Source organism: Sorex araneus, chromosome X (genome assembly GCF_027595985.1).
Source record: "Sorex araneus isolate mSorAra2 chromosome X, mSorAra2.pri, whole genome shotgun sequence".
Classification (NCBI taxonomy): Eukaryota; Metazoa; Chordata; class Mammalia; order Eulipotyphla; family Soricidae; genus Sorex; species Sorex araneus.
Genome location: NC_073313.1, coordinates 269,270,808 through 269,294,306, shown reverse-complemented (window position 1 = coordinate 269,294,306; position 23,499 = coordinate 269,270,808). Strand labels below are relative to the sequence as shown.

The following is a 23,499-nucleotide window of genomic DNA, read 5'->3' as shown; positions in this document are numbered from 1 at the left end:
TCTCAGAATTCTGACTGTGGAATACCCGCATACCTGACTCTTTAGGTCACTCCAAAGAATTTGTGCTAAAAACATGAATAAGAAATGCCTGTTTTTGTTTACCTGGGCTTCTAGATCTGATTTCTGGATAATAAAAGTAACCATGAGTAAAATAACTTTTCTGAGTTTCCCTTTCTCACAAAGCACTGCACCTGCCTATGTGGGTCCTGGGGACCCCTGACGCAAACATCAACCCATGTGATCTAATGAACATCTGCAGCATCTTACCCAACATCAAGAGCATCTGGACTTGGGGCCGGAGCGATAGATAGCACAGTGGGTAGGGCATTTGCCTTGCACACGGCCAACCTGGGTTCGATCCCTGGCATCCCATATGGTCCCCCAAGCACTGCCAGGAGCAATTCCTGAGTGCGGAGCCAGGAGTGATCCCTGAACATCTCTGGGTGTGACCCAAAAAGCAAAAAAATTTAAAAAAAAGAGCATCTGGACTTATTTTATAGACATAATCTTTCAAGGTTCAATACCTACTCATAATCTCAGAAAATTAGGAATACAGAACAACTTCCTCAGCTTGAAACAACTTCCTCTACTCATAGCACACAGCTAACATATGTGTACTTAATGAGTAAAGACTGAGTATTCCCTCTGCCCCAGATTAGAACTAGGCAAGAATATCTGAAAAAGATAAAATCAGGTCTCACTATTCTCATTTAATACAGTTCTGGAAGTTCTAATCAGCAATAAGTCGAAAAGGAAAATAAAATAAAAATTAAAAAAAAACCAAAGAACCTACCTACATTAGGAAGGATGGTTCCAGCCGCCCCTGTTTGTAGCTAACCCTAACAAATCTACTAGATAAGGCAAGAGTGCAGAGCGGTAGTATACAGTGGGTAGGGCACTTGCCTTGTATGCAGCTGACCCAGGCTTAATCCCTGACATCCCATATGATCTGCTGAGCACCGCTGTGAGTAATTCCTGAGTCCAGAGTCAGGAGTAGCCAAAAAGAACAAATAATAATAATAATAATAATAATAATAATAATAATAATAATAAAATCCCCAAATCAAAACCAAAACCCCCAAACCCCAAATCTGCTAGATAGTAAGTTCAGCAACATACCAGAAAACATCAACAAAGAAAACCATTTTTAGCTGGAGAGAAAGCTCTCGGGCTGGGAGCATGCTTGTGTTAGGAGGCCAAGGTTCCATTCTGGGCACCTCCAGGACTGACCCTTGAGTACACACCTGGGACTTACCCAGGAGTTCTGCCAGGTGTGGCCCAAGACAAAAAGGAAAAAAAATTGCACTTCATATCATAGCACTCAATAAAGGGACACCATGGCTGAAAAACTGATTCCAGGGACTGGGTAGATAGTACCGCGGGTAGGGCGCTTGCTTTACACACCCCAGACCTGGGTTCCAGCATCCCATATGGTCCCCCGAGCACTACCGGGAGTAGCTTCTGAGTGCAGAGCCAGGAGTGACCCCTGAGCATTGCCGAGTATGACCCCAACACTAAACAAATGCTACAAAATGTCAGTGAAAAATAACCAAAGTTAATTTAAATAAATGAAGAGATAAGCTGTATCAATAGGTTGGTTACCCTCAACACAGACAAGATGTCAATTCTTTGAATCTTGCACTAAACCTCCTTTCTATACAAACTGCAAATAATTCATAAATTAAATGTAAAATATAAAACTAGAGAAGATTTTTGAAAAAAAAAAAAAGCAGAAGGGTTAGGCTTCAACCTCTTTGGATTTGACTCCAAACATATGATCCATCAAGGGAAAAATAAATTGGATTTCATAAAAAATTAAAGCTTTTGTTCTATAAAAGTCCTTATGAAGAGGATGTAAAGATAAAATATGATGGGGAGAAATTGTTAACATATATGATAAATTATTATCTGGAAGATGTAGGGATTTCTAACAATGCTACTGGAAAAGAAGAGAATCAATTTCACTTAGAAAATGGGAGGGACAGGAAGAGAGATTAGATCCGATCCCTGCAGACAGCAAGTAAACATACCAAGCAAACTCCAACATACTCAGTCATTAGGGAAGTGAGAATTGCAGCCACAATGAGGTGGCGTTTACCTGGTGTGGGCGGGGAGGGTCGCATGAGTAGGGCACAAGGTACAGGGAATGGCAGATGGAAGATACTGGAAGTTGGGTAATTTTGAGAAAAATGAAATACGATGAATACAACCCTAACAACTCCACTTGACATTTATTTCAGAGAAACAAAAAACTTACATCCCCAGAAAGTTGTGTAAACAAATGTTCAGAGCTATTCTATTCCTGAGCATCAAAAACTGGAAGCAATCCAGGTGTTTCTGAACAGGCGAGTGGCTACACTGCAGTATGAGCACATGGTGCAGTGCTCAGCTACCTGACGATATATATAATTGTTAACATATATGATAAATTATTATCTGGAAGATGTAAGGCGATGTACATGATCACCAGTAAATCAGGTTGAACATGAAGGGCTAATTCCAAAGGTTTGACACACTGCCCGATTCCACCGTACCTAACATTCTTAATATGTTAAAAATCAAGGAAATAAAATACAAATGTTTAGTTGTACAGCTGGTAGGGCACTTGCCTTGCACACGGCTGACCCAGGTTCAATCTCTGACATCCAATATGGTCCCCTGAAGCACCCGCCAGGACTGATTCCTTCGTGCAGAGCCAGGAGTAATTCCTGAGCACCACCCAGGTATGGCCCCAAAAGACCAAAACCAAAACAAAACAAACAAAAAACAACATGCTGGGTTAAGGAGCGGGCAGGGAGAGGGGAGAGGATGTCGCTGTAAAGGACCACACAGGATGCTGTGGGGATGGAGTGTTCTGTATTTCCACACCATCACGGCCAAATCCTGCCTGTGATACCGTTCTGAGTTTTGGAGGAAACTGTTACAGGATATCGAGGATTTTTATTATTTCTTAAAAATGTATGGGCTTCTCTAACTCAAAACAAAATGTTAAATCATATTTATTCACTGACACCCGCTGTAGGGCTGTACCCTGGGTAAGGCATTTCTTACTTAGTCTCCATGCATTCAATAAAAAGTGAGTCTACTTCCCATCTTTATGAAACTCAGATTCATTGTGGTATTCATGGCCATCTTGACAGATATTATAACATAGGGATATCTTAGTCACGTAGTTTGAGAGAAAGAAAAATACACTTCTAAACTATAGGGTATTTTAAGGCCCTTAAAATACACTGATAGTGGGGCTGGAGCGATAGCACAGTGGGTAGGGCATTTGCCTTGCACGCAGCCAACTCGGGTTCGAATCCCAGCATCCCATATGGTCCCAAGCACTGCCAGGAGTAAACCCTGTGCATGGCTGGGTGTGACCCAAAAGCATCAACAACAACAACAACAACAACAAACACTAATAGTATTATATAATATTCTAGAGAACTTCATCAGAGCAGCTTTCCTCAAATTTCTTTAATTTTCGGGCTTGTTTTCACATGCTCACTAAATTGCTTAAAGAATTAGTATTTCCAGGATCAGAGAGACAGTACAATGGGTGGTTCAATCCCTGTGCCCCCAAATAGGCCCCTGAGATCCGCCAGGAGTAATCCCTGAGCACAGAGCCAGGAGTAATCCCTGAGCACAGAGCCAGGAGAAAGTCCTGAGCACTGCTGGGTATGGCTTCCAAAACAAACAAAAGTAGCATTCCTGAAATCATAATGTTGATTCATAAATGCTGTACTATAATGTTGAATCATAAATGTTGTGCTGTAATTTCCCATCATTAGCCCAGCTAGAGCTGGTTTCTTATGTGTTACTTCAATTTTAACAAAAAATTCACCACCTGAAACTATCCTAGGCATAGTGTTGATGACCCAAACTACTCACCATGTAACAATATAAATGGATCGCAGTACTAGTGTGAAGACCAACATTCCATACATGACCTGAACAAGAAAGGAAAAATGAAGTTAGTACATCCAATACTCTTGGGAGAGGAAGTGTATGTTATCTACAAAAATATCTCTCCTAATTAAATGTAAATATTACCTTTTGTTACATTTCTTTTTTTCTTTTTTGGGGGGTCACATCCGCAATGCTCAGGGGTTACTCCTGGCTCTGCACTCAGGAATTACCCCTGGCGGTGCTCGGGGGACCATATGGGATGCTAGGAATTGAACCCGGGTCGGCCGCGTGCAAGACGAATTCCCTACCCGCTGTGCTATCGCTCCAGCCCCAACCTTTCATTACATTTCTTAAAAGGAGTTTTTAGAAGCCAGAGTGATAGCATAGCTGGTATAGTTCTCGCCTTACATGTGGCCAACCTCAGTTCAATTCCAAGCACCCTATATGGTCCTCTGAGCACTGCCAGGAGTGAATCCTGAGTGCAGAGCCAGGAATGAGCCCTGAACACCACTGGGTTTAGCCACCAAACAAAATAAAACAAAGCATTTTTAAAAAATGTGTAATTACATAATAAAGAATTATGTAACCCTTTGAAGAAAGGTTAAGCCTCTACTTGAGAATAGCCTGTATCAGGTTATTTTAATTTAATTTAAATTTTGTATAGTTAAATAATTTTTGTAAGTGGGGCCAGAGAGTACAATGGGTAGTTGGTGGTACTCAGGGGTCTGGTAATGCTTAGGGGGCCGTATGTGCTGCGGGGGTTGATCCAGGGTCTGCGGCACTATCCCTCCAGTCCCGTGTCTTGATGTTTCAGATCGTTTCTCTTATCAGGCCTTCACATGATCTTGCTTAGTATTTCTGGGCTCGCTATTAAATGAAATCCAATGAATAATTACTAGAACTATTCCAGATCCTGGAATATAAACTGTGAGTGAAAGGTTACTCTTCAGCTGGGTTTAATGCAGGTCTAGTTGGGAAAGACCCTGGTCACCCAGCTTTGGACAGGACAGTTAAGCAAATGTTCTTAGTTCATATAATGTGAGCTTTGGCCATTAAAAAAGTCTGAACCCAAATTTAAGCTTGGGGCCCATATGAAGAGAGTATATGGGAGACCCCCCACCAAGAATGCTAGGGCAAGTGGACTCTTGTTGCTTTGGGTTACAGTGACTCCACCACACCTGACCCTCCTCGCCTGCAGCAGTACGCTAACCTCATGTGGACACAGGAAAGGGTCAAAGAAGCGGTTTAGGAATCACTCTGGATCTAAGGATGAGATAAAATGTGACATCTGCTGTATTCTCCACACTGTATCTTTAGTTATTTATTTACTATTTTGGGGCCATTCTTGGCTGTGTTCAGGAGTTGCTCCTGGCTCTATGCTCAGGTGTTACTCCTGGCAGGTTCAGGAGACCATATGGGGTGCTGGGGATTGAACCCGGGTCAGCCGCATGTTACGCAGGCACCCAACCCACTGTACTATCGATAGTCTCAGCCAACTTAAACGCATCATTACAGTCAAGCTGTTACACTGGTGAATAGGAAATTTATGCCTCAGCCATTAAAATCCAATAAAGATGGAGAAAATGTAATTGGACAATTAAAATATAATATACATCCTACGGAGTACTTTGTAAGCCTACATGAAGATGACCTGATATAGATTTACATAGTTTAGAAAGAGAAAGAGCAGGAGAGCTGGTCTCTGGTAGGTAGCTTGCCAGGGGGTGTGGGTAAGACAGGGGGGGGAACACTAGGACAGGGGCAGAGGGGAGGGAAAGAGGACAGTGACGGAGGGTAGTGGTGAAGGGGTGGGTGCTTGAACATTGCATGCCTGAAATTCAGTCACAAATATGTTTGTACGTTTGTAATTCATAGTTAATTCAATTAAAAAAATAAGTAGCACCGTAGCACTGTCATCCTGTCGTTTATCTATTTGCTTGAGCAGGCACCAGTAACATCTCCATTGTGAGACTCGTTACTGATTTTGATATATCGAATATGCCACGGGGAGCTTGCCAGGCTCTGCTGTGTGGGCGGGATACTCTTGGTAGCTTGCTGCGCTCTCCGAGAGGGATAGAGGAATTGAACCCGGGTCAGCCGCATGCAAGGCAAACGCCCTACCCGCTGTGCTATTGCTCCAGTCCTGTGCTATTAAAAAATGATGACCTCTCAGTGTCTGTGTTGCCAGCCATAATGCCCAAAAGTAGAGAGAGAGAGAGTATGGGGAATATTGTCTGCCATGGAGGTGGGGGGTGGGGGGTTGGGAAAGGGGGTGTATACCATACCGGGGATATTGGTGGTGGGGAATGTGCACTGGTGGAGGGATGGGTGTTTGATCATTGTGAGATTGTAACCCAAACATGAAAGCTTGCAACTATCTCACAGTGATTCAATAAATTTTGAAAAAAAAGTAATTAAAAATCAAATAAATCAATGAAAAAGAAAGACTCTCATGGGAAAATAAGGTGTTAAAGTCTGTAGCTGAAGCCTTAGTAGAAGGATATTAATAACGATTAATATGAAATGATGGAAGTGAGCAACTGGCATATCTTATGTTGTGGGGCGCCAAAGAGAGTTGAGCTCTGAGTTGGATATCTGGGCCTAAACCTAAGGATAATAATTTCAGCTGAAGAAACTGACTTAGGCGTCATTAATATGCAAAAATCAGGGAGTGTTCAGGGAGTTTTGTTAACAGCAAGTGGCGCCTGAGGAAAAAACAATCCACTGTGAGTCCAATGAGGTTTTTTCACATGAGTTTGAAACTTTTCATAAGCAGCTCAACTCCACGAGTTCTGAGTCCCCCCTAGGAAACTGTGGGGGACCCTCCGACGACCAACTCTCCTCCTGACCTTATGGAAGTCTGATTTTATTCACTGGCAAAACACTGAGCTATAAAATTTGGAACTCCCAGATTCATTCTCTCTCTCTCTCTCTCTCTCTCTCTCTCTCTCTCTCTCTCTCTGGCCCCCTCACCCCCTTCCCTTCCCTTGTTTTTGGGTAACCCGGTGATGCTCAGGGGTTACTCCTGGTTCTGCACTCAGGAATCACTCCTGGGGTGATAGGGGGACCATGGGATGCCAGGGATTGAACCTGGGTTGGTGGCATGCAAAGCAAAAACCCTCTGGCTGAACTATCACTCTGGGCCCCCTCCCAGCTTCTCTTGCAGCTACAGTGAGAATGGCCACATCTCTACAAACTTTTTCCTCTGCATATTCTAATATTACTACTTTTAATTTTTTTTTTTAGCTTTTTGGGTCACACCCAGCGATGCTCAGGGGTTACTCCTGGCTTTGCACTCAGGAATTACTCCTGGCGGTGCTTGGGGGACCATATGGGATGCCGAGGATCGAACCCGGGTCGGCCGCGTGCAAGGCAAACGCCCTACCCGCTGTGCTATCGCTCCGGCCCCAGTACTTTTAAATTTTTGAAAGATAATATATAATTTTCTGCTTCTTGAAATTTTTATTAAAATTTTTTAAATTTTATTTTTTTTTTATTTTTGCTTTTTGGGTCACACCCGGCGATGCACAGGGGTTATTCTTGGCTCCTGCACTCAGGAATTACTCTTGGCGATGCTCAGGGGACCATATGGGTGCTGGGAATTGAACCCGGGTCAGCCGCGTGCCAGGCAAACACCCTATCTGCTGTGCTATCACTCTAGCCCCAAACTTTAATTTTTTATATTGAAAATTTTTTACAGAGAATTTTGTATCCTTTCACATTTATTTATTGGGGCTACACCTGGAGGTGCTCAGGACTTACTCCTGACCCTGTGCTCAGGGACCACTCCTGGTGGGACTTGGGGACCATATGAGATGCTGGGGGCTGAACCCCCGTTGGCTACATGTAAGGCAAGCACCTTACCTACTGTTCTATTGCTCCAGCCCCTATTTTGTTTGTTTTGCTTTTGGGAAACACACAGTGGGGTTCTGGGCTTACTCCTGCCTCGGCTTTCAGGGATCACTCCTGGTGGAACTTGAACTATATGTGGTGCTGGGGACTGAACCAGGGTCAGCTGCACTCAAGACAAGTATTTCAACATCTGTACTACCTCTCCAGCCCTATTTACATACTGAATAAATTTTTGTAATCTGTAAGCTCCAAAGATTACAAAAATATCATTAGTGGTACTTTTTTCCCCTGCTCAAGTATCTTTGAATTATGCCATTAAACTGAAACCTGGTATTAACTGTCAAGGGCTTTATAGCATAGGGGGACAGTAGGACAGTAGGTTGTATTTTTGTTTGACTGTGAAAAGAAAACTAAAAGGAAATTTGGAGGAAGACAGAAAAAGACTAATGTTCTTTTTTTTTTTTTGGTCACACCCGGCGATGCACAGGGCTTACTCCTGGCTCATGCACTCAGGAATAACTCCTGGTGGTGCTCAGGGGACCATGTGGGATGCTGGGAATCAAACCCAGGTTGGCTGCATGCAAGGCAAATACCCTACCCGCTGTGTTATCGCTCCAGCCCCTAATGTTCTATTTTGTGAAATGACATTTAGATGCTTGTGTGACAAAATCTGAAGATGGATCAAACCAAGAGGCAACTGAGGGCAGACTAAATGGGGGGTGGGGGTGGGGCAGTAGTACAGGGCCTTGGAAACTGCAGTATATGGTCATTATTTTGATGATACTGACACACTGACTTTCCTTTCCTTTTTGTTGTTGTTTTTGGGTGGTGCTCAGGGCTTACTCCTGGCTCTGTACCCAGAAATCACTGCTGGTGGAGCTTGGGGGGACTATATGGGGTACCAGGGATCAAAACTGGACTAGCAGAATGCAAGGCAAATACCCTACCCATTGCACTATTACTCTATATACACAGGGTTTTTTTTTTCTTGCAAAACTTGGGAGTCAGATAAGAATGGAAAAGGTCAAAATGCTGATAAGCTATGTCTAGAAAAAAATCTCTAGGAGACATCTGCTTTGGCAGGGAGTTTTCACCCAATGACATCAGGTGAGATCTTATATGCTCAGCAGTTTCCTAAATGTTCTCTTACTAATCTCATGCATGTTTCAGTTTTGTTTCCTTGCTTAAGATATTTTGGGACTTTTATTGAATGTGGCAGCCAAGTAGCTGGAGTAGGGCTCTTTGTATGGCCATGAAATTAAATAAACAGCATTTGGCTCCCTTCTAGGGTGGATTTAATCTCGCAAGAGGAACTGTTATCAGTGTTTTCCCTTCAGGGAAGCTAAACTATTTAGCAAGACGATCATTGGCTTTGACAGAGTTTTATTAACTCTCTAATTGCATCTCATTACTTTTCTCTGGCCCCAGCAGTACCTCCTTTCAGAAGTGTTCAGTGGTTAACCGCCCCCCATGGAAATTTATGCATGTAAATCTCCCATTTTAATCTGTGTACTTTTATTTTTTTAACATGTGCTGCTATTTTATTCTAATATTTATTTTGTTTTTGCCTCTTGGGTCACACCTGGCGATGCACAGGGGTTACTCCTGGCTCTGCACCCAGGAATTACCCCTGGCTGTGCTCAAGGGACCATATGGGATACTGAGAATTGAACCCGGGTCGGCCACTTGCAAGGCAAATGCCCTACCCGCTGTACTATTGCTCCAGCCCCAATCTCTGCACTTTTAATATTCCACATTTGTATTGTTTATTGCCTATGCCTTGCATGATGATGTAATCATTATCTTCATGGTTATTGTGAAGTAATACTGCTCCTTGTTTTGAAAAAAAAAATTGAAGGGCGGTTTGCCTATACCTTGCAGTGCTCAGAAAGTACTCTGAGCTCTGTGCTCATGAGTTGCTCTCAGCAGTGCTCAGAGGACCATGCAGTGCTGGGTATCAAACAAACTAGAATTAGCGCCTGAAAGGTAGCAATTACAAATATCTAGGCAAATGCCAAAATAATTTTTCCATTAAAAATTTCAAGCTAGGGGGCCAGAGCGATAGCACAGCGGGTAGGGCGTTCGCCTTGCACGCGGCCAACCCGGGTTTGATCCCCGGCATCCCATATGGTCCCCCGAGCACCGCCAGGAGTAATTCCTGAGTGCAAAGCCAGGAGTAACCCCTGAGCATCGCTGGGTGTAACCCAAAAAGCAAAAAAAAATAAAAATAAAAATAAAAAAAAATTTCAAGCTAGACATATAGGCCAGCAGGTAAATTACTTCTTTTGCATGTGGCCCACTTGGGCTTGGTCCCAGCACCACATAAGGGCCCCTAAGTACCACCGGGTGGACCACAAGCACAGAGCCAGGGGTAAACCCTGAATACTTTGTGTGGTCTAATCCCTCCCCCCAAATCCTCTAAACATTTATTCATACTTAGAAGCGGCTAACAATACACGAAAGAAAGAGTAAATTTTCAAATTTTCACAAAAGGGGAGTCTCATTAAAAAAAAGTGGTTCTCTGTACTTAATAATGATACCTAGAAAATGATTAGGAAGATTATTTACGTCAAAATATCACTGCATCACTGTTATCCCGTTGCTCATCGATTTGCTTGAGTGGGCACCAGTAACATCTCCATTGTGAGACTTGTTGTTACTGTTTTTGGCATATCAAATACACCACACGGGAGCTTGCCAGGCTCTGCCGAGCAGGTGAGATACTCTCAGTAGCTTGTCAGGCTCTGTGAGAGGGGCAAAGGAATTGAACCCAGGTCGGCCGTGTGCAAGGCGAACGCCCTACCCGCTGTGCTATCGCTCCAGCCCAAATAATAAAATAAAATATATATTGTAATTACTGTTTTTTGCTTGGGGGTCACACCTCGCAGTGCTCAGGGTTAACTCCTGGCTCTGTTCTCAGGGGTGGCTGAGAGACCAAGCACATGGTATGCCAGAGTCTAAACTCAGGTTGGTCACATACAAGGCAAGTGCCCTATCAGCTATTCTGTCTCTCCAGACCCTATGTTATAATTAAATAACAGATTATCAACAGAATATTCTAGATAAGACATTTGTAGCCAAAGACTTCTTCAAATAAAGTTTTCAGTATAGTTAGAAAAATGACATTATCAAATAGAAAGCTACTTTCTTTTAATTTAATTAAAACTCTTTTTGGTTTGTGGGTTGTGGGTCACACCTAGCAGTGCTCAGGGCTCACTCCTGGCTCTGTACTCAGTGGTGACCCCCAGTGGGCCATATGGGGTGCCAGGGATTGAGCCTGGGTCAGCCACGTGCAAGGGTACCTTACCCCCTCTATAGAAAGCTACTTCCTCGACTTATTTTGCAGTAGTGGACCAAGTAATCATTTAGGTATATACAATAGGTACCCTTTGCAATCCTATCTTGAATCACTTAAAAAAGACTGTGGCTTTGTATATGTCAGTATGGTTTTTATTCTTTATTTCCAGGTGTATATAAATGTACTTTTAAAATTGTTTTCTGGGGTCTCTCAGGCACACTCAGGGAGCACCAAACCCATTCCCTGTGGTGCTCAGCCAACCTGGCTGGGGGTCTAAGGTCCAGGGTTACAGACTGCAGGGCCCCAAGGTTATTGGGAGCCTCTGGGGCTATACCTGGCACCCTGCACTGCTAAAGATATAACCCAGAGTTGGGTTACTGTTCCCCATAACCCCAAATAATTTATTTTCTTTTTTCTTTACTGGGTCATACCCGGCGATGCATAGGGGTTACTCCTGGTTCATACATTCAGGAATTACCCCTGGCGGTGCTCAAGTGGCCATATGGGATGCTGGGAATTGAACCTGGGTCGGCCCTGTGCAAGGCAAATGCCCTACCTGCTGTGCTATCACTCAGCCCTCCCAAATAATTTTTTATTAGCCCATCTTCCTGATCAGTCAGTGAGTGAACACCTTGAGATCAGCAGACGTGTTTTATTTGCCTGTTACATTAATATTAGCTTACATTTACTGTGTGCCTAGAGGTTCAGCTGCTTTAAATGAATCCTCAAGTAATCTCAGGAGATCACTGCGCCAGCTTCAGCAAAGAGTATAAAGAAGAGCAGAAATCTCATGACTTCTTTTACTGGAACATTTTCTCTGCTGAACACAATGCCCAGCATAGTGAGGGCTCCATAAAGTGTTTGTTGAATAATGAGAAAACTGACCCGAGAGAGTGAAGCAACTTGTCAAGGAGGGCATAGAGCTAGTAAGCAGAGACGCATTTGAATCCCGGCTGGCCTGACATCAGATCTTAGTCTTTCCTGCCCTGCCTGTTTCCAATTTCTAGTTCAGAGTTGGTACCGGGAGCACAAGCTGACACCTACTGAAGGAATGAATGGTTTTTTTTTTTGGGGGGGGGGGGTCACACCTGGCAATGCACAGGGGTTACTCCTGGCTCTGCACTCGGGAATCACCCCTGGCAGTGCTCAGGGGACCATATGAGATGCTGGAAATCGAACCCGGGTTGGCCATGTGCAAGGCAAATGCCCTACCCACTGTGCTATTGTTCCAGCCCTGAAGGAATGAATGTTTTCTGCCTTGAAATGGCTTATCCTCTTTATGCCAGCATACCCTTTCTATCCTGATGTGAAATCTAAAACCCTAAGTTTTCATTCCACTGCATTCCCTACAGGCAAACACTATAAACAGAGAAGAAAAATTTGCAATGCAGGAAGCCAAAACTAAAATGGCACTGTCCTCCTGTTGTTCATCGATTTGCTCGAGCAGGCAGGCATCAGTAACGTCTCCATTGTGAGACTTGTTGTTACTGTTTTTGGCATATCAAATACGCCACGGGTAGCTTGTGCTCTGCCATTCGGGCGGGATACTCTCAGTAGCTTGCCGGGCTCTCTGAGAGAGGCGGAGGAATAGAACCCGGGTCAGCCATGTTCAAGGCAAACATCCTACCTGCTGTGCTATTGCTCTGCCCAAAAATAAAATTAAAAAAAATAAATGAGATATTTTATTTTTAGAAATTAATATAAATTGTAATATAGGAAGCTAAAAATATGAGAAACCTAAAAATAATTAACTCCAAGTTTCAATTATTGGTTTTTTGTTATTGTGATTTTCCTTTCCTAAGTAAAACAAGGAATTTATAAAAAAAAATTCATCATATAAACAAACTTACTTCATTTTTTATGCTGTGCCAAAACTTGTTCTAAATCAAGGGGTAATTATATAATGAGATCACTTCGAGTAAACATGAGTTTATTACACAGAGGATAATCTCTGTGTAACACGTACTTTAGTACATGTACTTTCAGCAAGGCACAGTAACGTGGTTTTGGAATTTATTTCAAAAACCCAGATTTATGTTGTTATTGTTCAGCTTCAGTTTAAAAATACAGAAACATAAAATTTTCATATAGGCACACAATCGTTTAAAACAGTAAGATCTCTGGCACTGCTAAAATGCACTTTCAAGATTTCTTTTGTTGTAAGAATAATGAAGGGTATGATTCAAACAAATGTAGGCCACAATTCCAGCTTTGACCTTTAATAACAACGTAACCCCGGGATAAATTACTATGTCTGAGCTCATTCCCGTAAAATGTGGCCAATAATCCCGAATTTGCAGGGTTGCTGGGGGAGCGCCGAGCAGGACCCAGGCACGCGGTGGCACGCCCTGGACAACGGCTCTTTCAGTGCAGGGCTGCTCTCTCCATGGGGCTGCGATGGCTCCACTCCCCGGAGACTCGCCCTGCTGTCCCACAGCAACACTTCCCGCGCTCACTCTTCCTGGGAGAAATCACTGAAATCACTTACTAAATATATACAAGAGGGAAATACTCAAGGAATTTTAAAAAAGTGAAATAAAAGTCTTGTTGAAGGAGAATTTGTGTGTGTGTGTGTGTGTGTGTGTGTGTCTGTGAGACAGACAGACAGACAGACAGACAGACAGACAGAGACAGAGACACACACAGAGGAGAGACAGACAGACAGAGAAGGCCAAAAGTAAGGGGATTCACGCCCGAGAGATGCTGATGGCACAGGATGGGGCTGTCAAGTGAAGCGATGTCAAGAGCCCAGAGCCAATTGGGCCCGAGCAATAGGCAGGGGAGTGGGGTGCTCGCCTTGCATGCGGCCGATGCAGATTCGATTCCTGACACCCCATATGGTCCACTGAGCTCAGAGCCAGGAGTAAAAGCCCTGAGCACCCCCGGGTGTTACCCAAAACTAAAGAAAAAGAAAAAAGAAGAACCCAGAGTTGCATGTGGGCAACTCAGAGTGGACTGTACCTCACGGTATTTTTGGTTTTGTGCTACGCCCATCTATGTTCAGGGCTTACTCCTGGCCCTGCACTCATTCATCATATAAACAGACTTGCAAGGCTGACCCATTCCTGGTGGGTTCACGGAAGTGCCAGGGGTGAAAGGGATTGAACATGGGTCAGTTTGAGTGCATGGCAAATGCCCTGCCCCCTGTACTATCTATCGCTCTGTCCCTCTTTTTTAGAACATTTTACTAAAAAAAACTATTAATAGGTATTATTGATCAGAATAATTAAATATTAATGGACTGGAGCTATAGCACAGTGGGTAGGGCATTTGCTTTGCACGAGGCTGACCCGGGTTTGATTCCTCCGTCCCTCTCGGAGAGCCCGACAAGCTACCGAGAGTATCCCGCCCACACAGCAGAGCCTGGCAAGCTCTCCGTGGTGTATTCGATATGCCAAAAACAGTAACAACAAGTCTCACAATGGAGACGTTACTGGTGCCCACTTGAACAAATCGATGAACAACGGGATGACAGTGCTACAGTACTAATGTTAAATAGGAATAGTTACTATTAGAATTTTTTTTTTTTTACTTTTTGGGCCACACCTGCCTGGCAATGCTCAGGGGTTACTCTTGCTTGTACTCAGGAATTACTCCTGGTGGTGCTCAGGGGACGCTATGGGATGACACAGATTAAACCTGGAACCTGGGTCAACCATGAGCAAGGCAAATGTACTATTGCTTCACTATTGCTCCGGCCCCAAGATGTGGCTATATTTTTAAAAAAATCCTAACAATAAAGAAAGAATTACAAACCAACCCATTACAATAGCGTTCACATTTCACTCTAGACAGGGGGCTCAAGCCTGGACTGGGAATGGTTCTCTCAGGCACAGTGTTACTAGCTCCACGCAGCTCCTGGAGGGGGTTGAGTCTGCAATTTCTCCTTTCCTGAACTTTGCAAGCTAAACTTTCCTTGGATAGCTGCTGTTTTCTTTTTAGAAGCTGAATCTGCATTTGTTTGCTAGAACAGGAAAATACAATGAAAGCAAGCACTATTATACAATCAAATGTGTAATAACTTTAAAAAAAATTACCTGATGGAATATAGGCTCCTTTACCTTAAGGTACACCTGAAAGAGTAAAAGAAACAAATGTGAATGGCATGTACTGAGGGAGGGAAAGGAAACCTATTACAGGCTGGGGAGATTCCCTCACAAAGGACCTGCCTGAAGTATGAGACTCCAAGTTCGATCCCTGGCACTGTCCCACAGGATCACTGAACGTGATTTCAGTACCTGGAAACCATGTATAATGATCCCCCTCCCCTGCAACGAACACTGCGACCAAATGTGTACTGACACCACAATTAAGAGTCCAATATGGCGGGGGTGGGGGGATGCTGTCTACAGATAATTCAACAAAGTGTGTGCACCTCTTGGTGACTGCAACAGCAATGACAGCAAAAAAATAAAAAGAAAGGAGAAGGGGAATATATACTTTTTAATTTAAAAGAAAAAAGAGGGACCCTCTGCGCCTAAATACTTTGATTCCAGAGGCCGTGTAAACCATTTTGGCATCCAGCGCAGCTTCTTACAGCAATGCACTGGGACTGTGAGCTGGGCTACAACTCTGCGCTGCCCGGGGATGGATCTTTCCTCTCCACCCTGTTTTTCTGCATGGAAAATGGCGGCAGCAGCAATATCCACGTGGCGAGAGCCACCTTCTAAGACTCCTAACCCAGAGGTATACGGTTTTTACACTTTGGGGCTCCTAGGCAATCATGGGAAGTGGATGTTACTGGCACGCCCTCGGCCCAGATAAATCCGGAGCTACTGAGAGCAAAACGGACCCTCTGCTCCTAAAGACTTTGATTCCAGAGGCCTTCTAACCCATTTTGGCATCCAGAGCAGCTTCTTACAGCAATGCACTGGGACTGTGAGCTGGGCTATGCAATTTCTGGCAGAATTTTCTCTGGACTTTATACAGAATTCCAAAACCGCTGACTTAACATCGCTTAATTGTCAGCAATGTGAAACGGTTCCTTTTTAGCAGGTCTGACTTTGGGGGGAAACTCCAAACAATAACAGTAAGTTTTTTGTTGAAATATTGAAGGTAATCAAAGTAGCAGCCATATCTCTAGACTGTGAACTAAACAATAGCCCCACGCTGGCCGAGAAGAGGAAATATCCCTCTTTCCCGGTTGTTTCCCATTTTCGGGGAGAAACGCGGCGTGGTGTCCACCATACTATGAGGCACGGGAAGGGGATGAGGGAAAAAAAAAAGGAAAAGGAAAAAGAAAACAAAAAGAGTTATGTACTTGGAGCAGTGAGGCTACATATCTCTTCATTCTAAGCAATGGAAAACTAATCATCAAATGCTTCCTTGGTAGTAGGGCTGTCTTTCTTCGGGGGAAACTCCAACAACAATAGTGAGTTTTGTGTTGAAATATGGAATGCAATCAAGGTAAAGAGAAAATGAAGTGAAATTCATCAGTTATACAGTTGGGGGTGGAGGGGCGGGGGCGGGGGGTATACTGGAATTTTTGGTGGTGGAATATGGGCACTGGTGAAGGGATGGGTGTTTGAATATTGTATAACTGAGACATAAGCCTAAGAACTTTGTAACTTTCCACATGGGGATTCAATTAAAAAAAAGAGAGAGAGAGAAAAGAAAAACAGAAAGTCCATCTCAACATCTCTGCAAATACTGAACCTGCTCTATGTCCCTAATTTTGCCACTGAGGCTTGAGTCTGGTCATATAGTTCAGGTCAGATTAGATGATGCCACGGAAGGGCGAATACCTAAGGGGTGGGGATGGGAAGGGAGGGAACAACACCTCAGTGCTAAGTTATCACAAGAAACGAGTGTTTCAAGCTGTGGGGTACAGTTCTAACCTCTCACCTCTAACCTCTAACCTCTCAGCCTCTGCAACTGCTTTAAGGACGGGCAAAGATGCAGACACTCAAGAGGGCTAACAAGTCACTTCTCTGACAATTTAGTGGTAGGCCGGTATCATGACAGCAAGCCCACCACACACAGAGGCAGGAGACACATCTCAAAACCCTTCCACTTATTTGTTGGACGACTTAAGCACGACACTTAGCAAAAAGTCTCATTTTGGGAATAAGTGGCAAGGGGAAAAAAGCGAAGATAGTGAAGTGTCTGGCATATAACATGCTCAATAAGTGAAAACATTCCACATTTGTTTCCTGCCTTTTTCTGCTTCATGAAACTCCTACCTCACTTAGACGCAGTCCCAGTTATAAAAACCCTAAGTTTGGGTTTTACTGCCCCATGGGTGACTAAGCCCAATGCCAAGAGAGGGATCCAAATCCAAAAGCTTTTCCCCGCAAACCTTTCTTTTGTGGCTGCCACACCTGGATGTGCTCGGGGCTCAATCTTGACTCTGAGATTGGGGGTCACTTCTTATGGGGTTAGGGTGACCATGTGTGGTGCCAGAATTCAAATAGGTTCACTGAGTGCAAGACAAGCACCTTACCCGCCGTACCATCCATCACTCCTCCTGCCCCCCAATTCAAACGCTAACCTTGAAATGATTTCCACCACTTACAAGACACATCCAAATGTCAGAGTCTCCCTGATGTGCCTTCCTGGTGGCCACAGTGCTCTCCTACTTCTCCCGGGCTCTGAGGGTACAATACTTCCCTAGACATGCTAGTTTCATGCTTCTGAACTTTAACCAGGTTGCTCTTTCAACAGAATGTTCAGGCATTCTCCACTGCTGGCAAACTGCCATCTTAAAGCCTAAAGTTTGTCGAAATCTTTTCTGATTTCTTCTCTAGGAGAAGCTGCTTCCAACCCTCATTGCTCACCTCGTAATTTTATGGGGTTTTTAACTTTGTCTCGTCGCCCTACAAGGTAATAAACCCTTTGCCATACAGAGCTGTGATTAGATATCTCTATATTCTCATTTAATATAGTGCTGATCTCATGAAATTTTATGCACTCTTAGTCTTTGGCAACGAGATTTCTTACTCCTAGAGGAATTTTCTATCTTCATTAAAACCAGAGCAGAGTCCTCTAAGTGCTCATAGAGTTTAGTAGTAAAATGTGTGAGACATGATACATGTGTAACTATGAACTCAGGCAGAAAGTTTTCATCATCTGAAATTTGTTGTTTCAGCACACATTATTCCTATACACATAGCCTCAGATTCCCACTGCTACTAATAAAGAAATGCAAAAGACCATGTCTCTTAGAAACAGTTTTTTGGGGCAGGGGCAGAGATTGAACCCAGGGTACTAAGCACGGAGGGCAGCATGTGCTCTACCACGGAGTCACACTCTCTGTCCTCAAAAAAATTGGGGTTTTTGTTTGTTTTCAATTTTGGGGCAACACCAACGATGCTCAGAGATTACTCCTGGCTCTGTGCTCAAGAATTTTCCTGCCAGTTCTTGGGGCACAGTATGGGATGCTGGGGATCAATCCCAGGTTGACTGCATGCAAGGCAAGCAGCCTTACCCACTGTACTATCTCTCTGGCCCCCTCCAAACAATAGTCTTAAGGCCAAGCTTCCTATCCTGGTTAAGGACTTAAGATGCATCCCGATGGCCACATCATAAACTGAGGAGTTATTCTAGACAATTCCTTCTTCGAGTCCATTTCTGCCGCCTCTATTTATTTATTTATTTTTACTTTTTTTTTTTCTTCTTGGGTCATGCTTGATAATTCTCAAGGGTTACTCCTGCAGTGCTTGGGGAACCATATGGGATGCTGGGGCTCCAATCTGGGCTAGCTGTGTGCAAGGTAATCGTCCTTCCCACTGTACTATCTCTCTGGCCCGCTGCCATCTCTGTTTAGTGGGTCACAAGTCCTATGACTATTATTTTCATCCCTACAGCTATTTTATGCTGAAGCAAAATTTCCTGGGCCTAGCCTCACATTTCTCATTGATCTTTCATATATCTCTAAAGCACAGGTAAATATAATTTTTCTCTGCTGTAAACCAGTCAATGGCACCACACTACCTTGGGGATAAAAATCCAAATCTAACTGTGGCATAAAAGGGTTTTCATGATATGAAGTGTGCCTGATTCACTCAAGTAAACTCCTCCACATCTCACCACTTAACACATGTTCCAGCCATCATAAGCCTCTCTCAGGGACTGGAGAGATAGGATACAGGCTAAGGCACTTTCCTTGCACAAGCCAGCCCCGTTGGACCTCCAGGACCATCTACTGTCTTTGAACATTGACAGAGCCAGGAAAAAGCCCTAAGCACTGCGGAGTGTGGCTCCCAAACCAAAATAAACAAATAATCTCTCAATTCTATTGGCACTGACGACTTAATGAGAATTTAATCATGCTTTAGAAATATATTGATTTTAAAATAAATGCAAAGAACTCAGTACACTAACACACATTAACCGATTAAAAATGCTGGTAGTGTGCTATCCTGTTCTAAGCAATGAAGTAGGACAATGAAAATAGTCTGTCTTAGAAATGCTTTACCCCATATGCCCGTGAGCTTGGGACACTCTGAATCATACTTTAAAACTCCAGTAAGGAGCTGGGCCAACAGTGCAGTGGGTAGGGTACTTGCTCTGTACAAGACTGGCTGGGGTTTGATCCCTGGTATTATTCCCTGAGCATGCCAGGAGTGATCCCTGAGTGCAGAGCCAGGAGTGAGCCCTGAGCACTGCTGAGTATAGCCCTGCCCTCCCCCCAAAAAAACAAAACAAAAGAGAAAGAAAAGTGAAAAATAAAACTATTCAAGTTCCTTCTCTTTAGAGCTCTCCTTGACCCACCCATGTAATTTTCGTCTCTTCACTATTATCATCTAGTTTTTTACCTCTATTATTGCAATTATCTCATCTAGTTTTTACCTCTATTATTGCAATTATCATCTATCTTTTGATGCAATTCTTTGTGGACACATTTGACTCTGGTCCAAGAGTATATTCCTTGCAACTGTTTTTTAGTCATCCCTACATGTTTTAATACCTATCAGTAGGTGCAGTAGGTTTGTTGAAATAAATTTCTTTTTTTGTTTGTTTGTTGTTTTCTGGATCACGCTGGCCGTGCTCAGGAATTATTCCTGGCTCTGTGCTCATGTATCACCACATGCAAGGTAAGTGCCTTGACCCCTGGACTATCTCTCTGACCCAAAATAAATATTTTCTTAATACAAAACACAATTCACTTGAAGGAGCAAAGCACCAGGACGAGGGCAGGATATAAAATGACCAGCTCATTTCAGCTTAATGGGAAAAAGCAAAGCATTTCAAGTGGCCACACTGGGGCTGAAGAGATAATACAGTCGTAGGGAACTCGCCTCACACACATGACCCAGGTTTGATCCCAGGTACTCTGGATGGTCTCCCAAGCCCCTCCAGGAGTGACCCTGAGCCAAGAGTAAGCCCTGAGCAATACCAATTATGGCCCCCAAACCAAAACATTTATAATAAACACACAGGAGGTAATAGATTGTTTTCCCCATTGATATGCTACTAAATATTTGGCTTTTAACTCCCACCTTTCTTTAAAAATATTAAAGTTTCATAAAATCATTTCAACTCTGCTGAGAAATAATATCTAAGCAGGAAACAAAGTAATAATAATACTTGTGGGTTTCCCCATAGGAACTTTGGATTTGAACAAGAAAAAGCAAACACTAAAAGAGTGGTTCTCATGCTCCGTAAGAAATACAATATGACTTGGGGGCTGAAGCAATAGCACAGCGGGTAGGGCGTTTGCCTTGCGCACAGCCGACCCGGGTTAGATTCCCAGCATCCCATATGGTCCCCTGAGCACTGCCAGGGGTGATTCCTGAGTGCAGAGTCAGGAGTAACCCATGAGCATCACTGGGTGTGACCCAAAAAGCAGGAAAAAAAAGAAATACAATATGACTTACTGTGGTTACTATCAAGCTGAACAGAACTAAGGTAAAAAGCAGATGGTAGTTCACTGTGTTCTTGATCTTGAAACATTCAAACCTTTAAAGAGAAAAAGAGAGAGAGAGAGAGAGAGAAAGAGAACACAAAATTTGTTTCAGAATTGGAAACCAGAAATGCTGCTTTTACCAGTTGGGAACCAGTACGTGTCCGCCTTTAACGCAGCCCTTCATTCCCGCCCAGCTGTCGCTCATCACAGGGAGCCCACAGCAGGGCCCTTCCCTGCCCAGGGGTGGGGCTGGACGAGGGGCCACAGTAGCTCCTGACTTCAGCCAGGCCAATGAGAGACTCTTCCCCTAAATTTTATTTTAATTTTATTTTTATAAAGTAGTTCACAATATTTGATTACACTTAATATTCCAACACCAGTCCTACCACCATTATACCTTCCTGCCACCCTATTTTGGACATTTCCATCCCAAACCCTAACCCCTGCCCAAAGCAGAATCAAAATAATTTATTTTATATTGTTTGTTATAAATAAACCACTGAAAATGCTCCAAAAATTTTTCCTTAGGTCTTCCTGAAAACTTTGAGTTTGGGAATCAGAGATTGAATCAAGTGAAGAGCTAGTGCTTGCTTTTCATCCTTTTCTTTCACCTCATTTCTTTCTTCTCCCCCTTCTCTCCCACCCCTCTCTTTCCCTCCATCCCTGACCCCTCCCGCCCTCTCCCACCCTCTCTTTCTTTTTCTTTTTGGGCCACACTGGTTGGGCTCAGAGCTTACTCCTGGCTCTGCACTCAGACATCACTCCTGGCAAGACGCAGGGGACCATATGTGATGCCGGGGGTTGAACCCAGGTTGGCCGTGAGCAAGGCAAACACCTTTCCTGTTGTACTATAGCTCCAGCCCTAGGCGGTTGAATTTGTACAATCAGGTAGTGCCCAACAACAGAGATCACTGTCACTGTCACTGTCACTGTCACTGTCATCCAGTTGCTCATTGATTTGCTCGAGCGGGCACCAGTAACATCTCCATTGTGAGACTTGCTGTTACTGTTTTTGGCATATTGAATATGCCACGGGTAGCTTGCCAGGCTATCCGAGAGGGGTAGAGGAATCGAACCCGGGTCGGTCGCGTGCAAAGCAAATGCCCTACCCACTGTACTATCGCTATGCTATCCAAGGGGCTGGAGCGTTAGCACAGTGGGCAGGGCATTCGCCTTGCATGTGGCAGACCCGGGTTCGATTCCCAGCATCCCATATGGTTCCCTGAACACCGCCAGGAGTAATTCCTGAGTGCAGAGCCAGGAGTAACCCCTGTGCATTGCCGGGTGTGACCCAAAAAGAAAAAAAGAGAGAGAGAACAGAGATACATCTCAATAAATGTGTTGTTAGGAAACCTCACTGAGGCTAGCATAGAACGTACTATACAAACATACAAACATAGTGAGAACAGCCTATTGACACAGCTTGACGATATGATATAGGTCCACAGGTCCTGTCCTTGACGGGACATCCCCAATGATGCATGACTAGTCTGCAATGTCCAGCTCTGACATTTACTAACTGCATAGCTTTAGGCAAGTCAAAGTTTATATCTGTTGACAAGTCACTGAAACCTCACAGTGCTTCATTTCATTCTCTATATCAAGGAAACAATCCCCAGCTATCTTGCATGGGTGGGGGAATTCGCTGCCCCGGTATGAGGCCTGAAAGAATTTGAGATACAAAGTAGGTAAATATTATAGTTAATATTATTTTTATGCCATGGAATATAAAATTTTGGTCAAAATTTCTATATATTCATAACTCAAGAAAAAGGCAAGTTACAAGAGTTAAGTATAAGACTCTACCTACTTAAATTAGCTACAGGGCTTGGAGGTCATGAATATAAATGAAAAATATTATTGCCACATACATAGGTTATACTCTATATTGAGATCAAGAAAGATATAATCTCCTATTAGATTATAATCCCAGTAACATAACCAGATTATGATTTACTTCACAATGAGGGAAAAGTAAAATGTTTTTATAAAACGTTTTAAAAGTAAATTTTAAGCAGAGATACTTACAAGCAGTATACAAATATGCAACAGCTGTAGATCATTGGGAGCTCATCCAACAGCTGGAAAAAGCAAAGATACATAATGAAACTTGAATATTGTAGATATGCAATTGTTAGACAATTGTTAGACAAATAAAAATGGCATCATTGAGAGGGCCAACTCTTATCTAATGCCGTTGATTCTTTGATGTACTTAACTAATGTACTCCCATTATGTATAGTTCTCAGTGGGCGTGTGGGGGGTGTTTCAATACAGGAGCCTGAGAATGAGGTTTTACTCGTGCCCTGCAGTCTGGGGGCACCAGGGCTGCAACCGAGGAAGCCTGGGGACCCAGAGATGCTGGGAGTCAAACCTGTGTAAGGCTTGACACTCTCACCCCTGAGCTAACTTCAGGTCCTTGAGTGCAACTTGATTGATTCTAAACAGAGCAGCTCATCTATCCATCTACCTGCTGTGCGTGCAGCTCACAGGGGTGCTCAGGTCATTTGAAATCACAGACTCTGATATGCCCCTGAGAAAGAACGGGGTCTAATGGAAATGATCCTCTGGGACAAGAAACGAGTGCTGAAAGGAGGGAGAGGGA

General features: G+C 43.6%; 1 protein-coding gene across 2 annotated transcripts in view; it reads right to left on the bottom strand.

Annotated features, from left to right (window-relative positions):
* ACER3 (alkaline ceramidase 3) overlaps nt 1-23,499 on the bottom strand; it is a 129,726-nt gene that overhangs the window by 20,644 nt on the left and 85,583 nt on the right. The window contains exons 1-4 of one of the 2 annotated variants that reach the window (XM_055122058.1): nt 22,923-22,972; nt 20,866-20,947; nt 15,085-15,120; nt 3,880-3,938 (exon numbers count right to left, since the gene is read on the bottom strand). In XM_055122058.1, the coding sequence (XP_054978033.1) occupies nt 3,880-3,938; nt 15,085-15,120; nt 20,866-20,947; nt 22,923-22,957 (212 nt within the window). In that variant the 5' untranslated portion in view covers nt 22,958-22,972. Of the gene's footprint in view, nt 1-3,879; nt 3,939-15,084; nt 15,121-20,865; nt 20,948-22,922; nt 22,973-23,499 lie in introns of those variants that run through there. The other variant, XM_055122059.1, reaches the window with a different exon arrangement.